This window comes from Filicampus tigris, chromosome 17 (genome assembly GCF_054856515.1).
Source record: "Filicampus tigris isolate MCC_2025a chromosome 17, RoL_Ftig_1.0, whole genome shotgun sequence".
Classification (NCBI taxonomy): domain Eukaryota; kingdom Metazoa; phylum Chordata; class Actinopteri; order Syngnathiformes; family Syngnathidae; genus Filicampus; species Filicampus tigris.
The window spans coordinates 17,935,063-17,941,638 of record NC_141233.1 but is presented as its reverse complement, the minus strand read 5'-3'; the positions used below and the strand labels follow the sequence as shown (position 1 = coordinate 17,941,638).

Sequence of the window (6,576 nt, the reverse complement as noted above, 5' to 3'; positions counted from 1 at the left end):
TTTGAAAAATGATTTCGTATGTTTAAATCCAAGTGTACGGTCAATCCGCTAGTGTGCAATTCTACATTTATCCAGCAGTTGGCGACAAACGAATACGAGTCTGCTTTGTGACCCTGATTTCAACGCAACGAACAAGAATATTAACCTCGCCTTCCCGGAAGTGAAACGGAAAAAGTTGTCAACTTCTTCCTCTTTGCTTCCGTGGCCAGTTTGTTTCATCAGCCACGCGACTACCCTCCGGTTGCACTTGCCGAGTTCCTCCACTAGCCCGGTGCTTCGGAATGGACGGAGACCGTGTGAACGAATACACGACTCGGCTCCAGAAGCAGGTGAGCCCCGCTGGGACAACAGTTGTCAAGTTTAAGATAAAACCGGCGCAACGTGTCCAACAATGCAACCAGGTAGCGCGAAGCAGCTTTGACAGAAACAAGCATATTGCTATTTTTTTTTTTTTTAAGTTTTAAAATGTAAGGTTATTTCACGTCACTGTTAACATTTGGTACCGGCTTCTCTCAAATTCGGCTTTCATTTAAAATAAAGGTCTTTAGTACGAAATAAATACTGTACGTTGTGGTTTGTTTGGGAACTATGTCAACGGGCCGTGTGTTTCATGCATTTTTTTTTTTTTACATATGTGTGTTAAATGTTGTTGTTAATGTGTGTTACTGCAGCTACAATAGCTCTTTTTTCTTAAATGACTCATTAATTGAACCAAGTCCTGTGTTGGCCTCTGTTTTTAAATCCAAAGACTTGTGGTGCCATCTAGCTGTTAAAATGAGAAATTATAGACGTATGTACTTCATGTGTGTACAGGACTATATTTGTTCAAGCATTACGGTTTTGAAAACTGGAATTCGATTTTTTTTTTTGAAGAAGAAGAAGAACCTATATGGACTCCTCAGCTGCTATTTGTTAATTGCATGTTTAAATTTGGACTTTTGGTTTCGTTGTGATGCACTTTGATCTTTAAGTGTTTTTAGCCTCAATAAAACGGATTAATATGTGATTTATGACCATGTAACTTTGCAGCAGCGCTGTAACAATGTCCTTACTATGTATGACTAAGCGGTCGCGATGTGTTGTTCCAGGAGTGCGAGATCCAAAGTCTCTCCGCTGAGCTCGAGGGACTGAAGGATCCGCAGAGGTTGAGTCCGTCTTGTCGTCTGGATGAGCTGCGAGAGGAGAACAGCAGGCTCCAATATCGCCTCAACATCCTCAAAAGGGTGAGGGAGCAGCACGTGGCGCTCTTGCCTTTCAAAATTGGCCAAATCGGGGATTTGGAATCACATTTGGGGTTTGATATAAAACGCTAATAATAATGATACATAATATATAAATAAATAATAATGAAAAAGTATTTATTAAAGGAAAATCGATTCAATTGAAGATTGACGAGGCTTTGGGTGAACGTGTCCTTAGAGTCTCCAGGCGGATCCCCCCCACCGCGGGCCCGCCATGATGAACATCAACCAGCGGCTGCAGGAGATTTTCGGCCAGGCCATCCGGGCCTCCTGCCCCGAGCTTGAAAGCCCGCCGCTCTCCGTCACGCCCAACCAGCAAGCCAAGTTTGGAGACTACCAGTGCAACAGCGCCATGGCCATGGCACAGGTACACGCAAACAAGCTTTCGTAGCCTGTGCCAAGTTAGCCCGCAAGACTCGAACTTGACTCTCTTTTTTTCCTCTGTCGGCAGCTGCTGAAAGCAAAAGGCGTGAAAGTCAACCCGAGGGAGATCGCCGAGAAGATCATTGGCAACATTCCGGAAAACCAACTCATCCAGAAAACGGAAATCGCGGGACCGGGTATGAAAACCATCTCAAGCGGATCACACGCATATCATTTTGGTCTGAGTGAAGTTTTGAGAGGTGGTTTTTTTTTTGGATTGGTCAGAACTTCAATGTCAAGTTGAAAACAGTTCATCACAGGGCACGTAGACACAACCAAGTTGATTGAGCTGCACCTTGCTTGTCCAGGCTTCATCAACATCCACCTGAAGCGGTCGTTTGTGTCCGGGCTGCTGAGCGACCTGCTGGTCAACGGCGTGCAGCCGCCTCCGCTCGCCTCCAGGAAGAGGGTAAGACGCCGCGCCGCGCGGCACGGCGCCGCTCCGTCGAATGAGCAAATTGTCCCGAGCTTGCGTGTGCGTCGCCCAGGTGGTGGTGGACTTCTCGTCGCCCAACATCGCCAAGGAGATGCACGTGGGCCACCTGCGCTCCACCATCATCGGCGAGAGCATGTGTCGACTCTTTGAGTTTCTGGGCTACGACGTGCTCAGGTGGCCGGGAGACTCCCTCTTTTGAACTTTCCGTGTGTCAGCATAGCACAGCCTTACGCAGCGCTAGCAGTTTCCTGCTGAGGTTTTTTCTTGTGCGGCATTGTGCTCAGGCTGAACCACGTGGGCGACTGGGGCACGCAGTTCGGCATGCTCATCGCGCACCTGCAGGATAAATTCCCCAACTACCTGACGGTGTCGCCCCCCATCGGGGACCTGCAGGCCTTCTACAAGGTCAGTCCGAGCTTGCCGAAGGCCGAGATGTGGGCCGCGCCCGCCTAAGCCCGCCTTCTGCGCCTCCAGGAGTCCAAGAAGCGCTTTGACGAGGAGGAAGCCTTCAAGAAGCGAGCGTACCAATGCGTAGTCCGCCTGCAGAGTAAAGAAGCGGACTTCATCAAAGCCTGGAATCTCATCTGTGACGTCTCCAGGAAAGGTGACACAATAAATTGCCTTTTTTTTTTTCCCTTCCTGTTACGAATTGGCGATTTTTGCGTTGGTTTGCATTTTCAGCCATCTCTTGAAAGTGATAAATGATCAATAGTCAAACACACAAATATAAAATGAAAGACTAGCAAAGAGCATGGAAGAGACGCTAACAAACGGCAGCTACTGATGTCACTTACTAGGCCACGGCTCTTAAAGGCACACATTGATCAAATGTATTGCGGTGTGTGTGACTTTCAGCTGAGTTCATATCACCAGTTGATTTCTTTACGTTGTTTTTATTTTACAACACAATGCTTTTTTATTTATTAGTATCAAAGTGGTAATTCACCGGATCCGCTGCTTATTTGCATTTTCCCCCCCATGTCTGGTATAATGGACTGTCAATTATTTTGCTATTCTGTTATCAAAGGAAAAACCTCAACCTTACTTTGTTTTTTGTTTTTTTTTAACCCGATGCCCGATTTCTTTGCTTTTTTTTTTTTTTACATTTTATAATGGCAATCCTCAAGCAGCGTAAATGATTGCTGTTTACGTTTGGACTCGGGCCTCACCCCCGAGCTCGGTGACGGAATGAATTCATCTCGTAAATCACTCGAGTTAAAAATGGGGACGGACCATGGTGGAAAAATGATGGCTAGAGGTTTGTGCGTCTGCGTGCCAGTTCCAAAATGCCCAGCGTTGAAATCCCAGCCTTCCCGATTGACTCTCCCAGCGCTTGTGCGGGTTATCCATTTGTTCATTGAAGACTGCGAATTGTCCAGAGGCGTGAATGTGCCTGGCCGGTCCTTTCCAGAGTTCCAGAAGGTTTACGACTGCCTTGACGTGCACATCATCGAGCGGGGGGAGTCCTTCTACCAGGACTTGATGACGGACGTGGTGAAGGAGTTTGACGACAAAGGTGAGAAGCCCGTTTTTCATTTGGGTGAAATCCCCAGCCTCGGAATGAGCCCAAAATGGCCGCTTCACTCCAAAATGGCCGGCTTCCTGTCTCGTTACCGGCTTGGGTCCTTGAGACTTTGTCGGGCGTGTGTCCACCCCGTTTTGTGTCGGATGGTGAAAATGTGAAATGTTGGAGCCTATTATTTTTTTCTCCCCAACTCTCCTGGGGGCGCTATGGGGCATGTTTCCAAGACTAAAATCCATCTTTTCACTCGGGTTGGTGAGCGGTTGCAGCGGAATCGTCATCATCGTCATCATCATCCTCCTCCTCCTCTTCCTCTGCGATGTCTCCAGTGGCGCCAGTTGGCCACAAGGGGGCACTGTTGCCGCATTCACCCGTCCACTCTTTTTGTTTGTTTCTCTGAACGGACACCAGGCCTGACGGAAATGGACGAGGGCCGCAAGATCGTGTTTGCCCCCGGCCAGTCCATCCCGCTGACCGTCGTCAAGTCGGACGGCGGCTACACGTACGACACGTCGGACCTGGCCGCCGTGCGCCAGCGCATTTTTGACGAAAAAGCCGACATCATCATCTACGTGACGGACAGCGGGCAGGTGGGCTTGCCGAGAAATGATCGGCGGAGTGGAAAATAGCAAGTTTGCCAGGGCAAGGAAGAAGAATCCATTGTGTTTTCTTTTTATTTTTTGTTTGTATTTCAGGGCCCGCACTTCCAGCTGGTGTTCGCCGCCGCCAAGATGATCGGATGGTACGACCCGCAGGTGACCAGGGTAGAGCACGCTGGATTCGGAGTGGTGCTAGGCGAAGACAAGTAAGACTGAAAGCTAGCTTTTGTCTTGAGCGTTGGATGTAGAATTCGCTTCCAATATGCTGAAATGCTGCTCAACGTCAAGAATCTCGGGCAGAAAGAAGGACGGCGATCAAAAGTCTTCTTTCACGGCTTTGTCACTGACGACGACCGGCGATTACGTTGTGGACAAAGTGCTGGCGCTTTCCGTCTTTTTGGACCGTCCTGCCGCCGTCGATCTCCCACCGAGCCTCCAAACGGGACACGCGCGGTTCGGTGAAGTGCGGCGGCTTGCTAACCTGTGTGTTGGTGCCCCTCAGGAAGAAGTTTAAGACTCGCTCTGGAGACACGGTGAGGCTGATGGACCTGCTGGACGAGGGACTGAAAAGATCCATGGACAAACTCAAGGAGAAAGAGCGACACAAGGTGACAAGGTGGCTTTGGGGGGGAGGTGCAAAATCCGGGCTTTGGAAAACGTTTGCGTATTGCGTCATACAAAAAAAACGTATTGACAACCTTTGATTTTTTTTTTGTTTTGTTTTGTTCTGCGATCCACTTGGAATGACGTTTTGGAGCCGTCCTTCCCGTCCAGGTTCTGACGCCGGAGGAGCTGACGAAGGCCCAGCGCTCGGTGGCGTTCGGCTGCATCAAGTACGCCGACCTGTCGCACAACCGCATCAACGACTACGTCTTCTCCTTCGACAAGATGCTTGACGACCGCGGCAACACGGCCGCCTATCTCCTCTACGCCTTCACGCGCATCCGGTAGGCGCCCGCTAAGTCGGCCCCGTTCCCAGCAACCCTGGCTTACGTGGCCCCCCCCTCCAGGTCCATCGCCCGGCTGGCCAACGTGGACGAGGCGGCCCTGAGGAAGGCGGCCCGGAGCGCGGAGGTGCTCCTGGACCACGACAAGGAGTGGAAGCTGGGCAAGTGCATCCTGCGCTTCCCCGAGATCCTGCAGAAGATTCTGGACGACCTGCTGCTGCACCCGCTGTGCGATTACCTCTACGAGCTGGCCACCACCTTCACAGAGTTCTACGACAGCTGCTACTGCGTGGAGAAGGACCGACACACGGGTAAGGAACGAACGAGCGAGCGACTAGTCGCCGATGACACTTGTGCACCGGAGCGCGTTCCTTGCGACCTGAGGAAGTGAAAGTAACCGTGTAGCTATGCTTAAGTCAAAGGAAAAGCTGCACGTCGCCTTTCCCAATCATACGCCAGTGCTGTGTTCTGGCTGACATGGAGACATTTCTGCGCAATAGTAGGACAACTTGGCCCCACCGCCAGTGAAGTCCAAGTAGAAATGTCTATCACTAGTAGCATGCGGTTGTCGACTAGTGCGCAGTTTTGCCTCACTCGTAACGTACTAGTGTGCAGCGTTGCCCTCCGGGGAAACTTGTCAGTAAATGTCAGTTCATCCTCACTGGAGTGTTGGCACTTTAGGCTTCCAGCTGCTTCATTATGCTAATTCCCTCTTAGCACTGCGGGGCTAATATACTTGGAACCCCCCGCGGGATTGTTTTATTAGGGCCTGGTGCAAAGGCCCTCCTGAAAACAGTCTTTATTATTCGTCTGACGAATGCTTCGGCTTTTGGGGCGCCGCAAACATGCCTGAAAATTTGCCCGGTTTTGGGCATATCCTGGTGGAAATGTTTGGATTTTAGTGGCAGTAGTGGCCCCACCTGGAAAGTTAGAAAAAAGAAGAAAGAGCCTCTGAGACCGGGTTCACCAATGGACACAAAACTGGGTGGACACTTCTATCAAAACCGTGCACCAAAAAGTCTCAAGGACCCACGGCCAAAATTGAGCAGAAAGTCGGCCGTTTTGGGTGAATTGACAAACTCCTTATGAGAGAATTGGTCAATGGAGTCCTGGTCAAAAGCATGGAATACATTTTGAAGGATTAAAAAAAAGATATATACACATATATATTTTTATTTTTATTTTTTGACTGTAGGTGAGGTGGTGAAGGTGAACATGTGGCGTATGCTGCTGTGCGAAGCCACGGCAGCCATCATGGCCAAAGGCTTCAACATCCTGGGCATCAACCCCGTGGAGAGGATGTGACGGCAATCTATGCACTTTTCCATTTCCGCCATGTGATCATGAATGCACACCTCATCATCATGTCCATAGTTTTTTAATTAAAAAGCTGATATGGAACAATCTG

General features: G+C 49.6%; 1 protein-coding gene across 1 annotated transcript; it reads left to right on the top strand.

Moving 5' to 3' along the window:
- Positions 1-174: 174 nt before the first annotated feature.
- Positions 175-6,576, top strand: rars1 (arginyl-tRNA synthetase 1). The gene is made up of 15 exons (XM_086012175.1): positions 175-329; positions 1,089-1,223; positions 1,420-1,608; positions 1,693-1,801; positions 1,973-2,073; positions 2,153-2,274; positions 2,385-2,505; positions 2,575-2,704; positions 3,512-3,616; positions 4,034-4,212; positions 4,318-4,427; positions 4,724-4,829; positions 4,996-5,168; positions 5,232-5,479; positions 6,364-6,576. Exons 1-15 carry the CDS (start codon positions 282-284, stop codon positions 6,471-6,473), a joined length of 1,986 nt encoding a protein of 661 aa, XP_085868301.1. The 5' UTR covers positions 175-281; the 3' UTR covers positions 6,474-6,576.

Excerpts from the sequence above, each read along its gene's own strand:
- rars1 (XM_086012175.1), top strand. The coding sequence starts at position 282 with ATGGACGGAGACCGTGTGAACGAATACACGACTCGGCTCCAGAAGCAG. Across the intron at positions 1,802-1,972 it reads AACGGAAATCGCGGGACCGG|GCTTCATCAACATCCACCTG; the intron begins GTATGAAAACCA and ends TTGCTTGTCCAG. Across the intron at positions 5,169-5,231 it reads TACGCCTTCACGCGCATCCG|GTCCATCGCCCGGCTGGCCA; the intron begins GTAGGCGCCCGC and ends CCCCCCCTCCAG.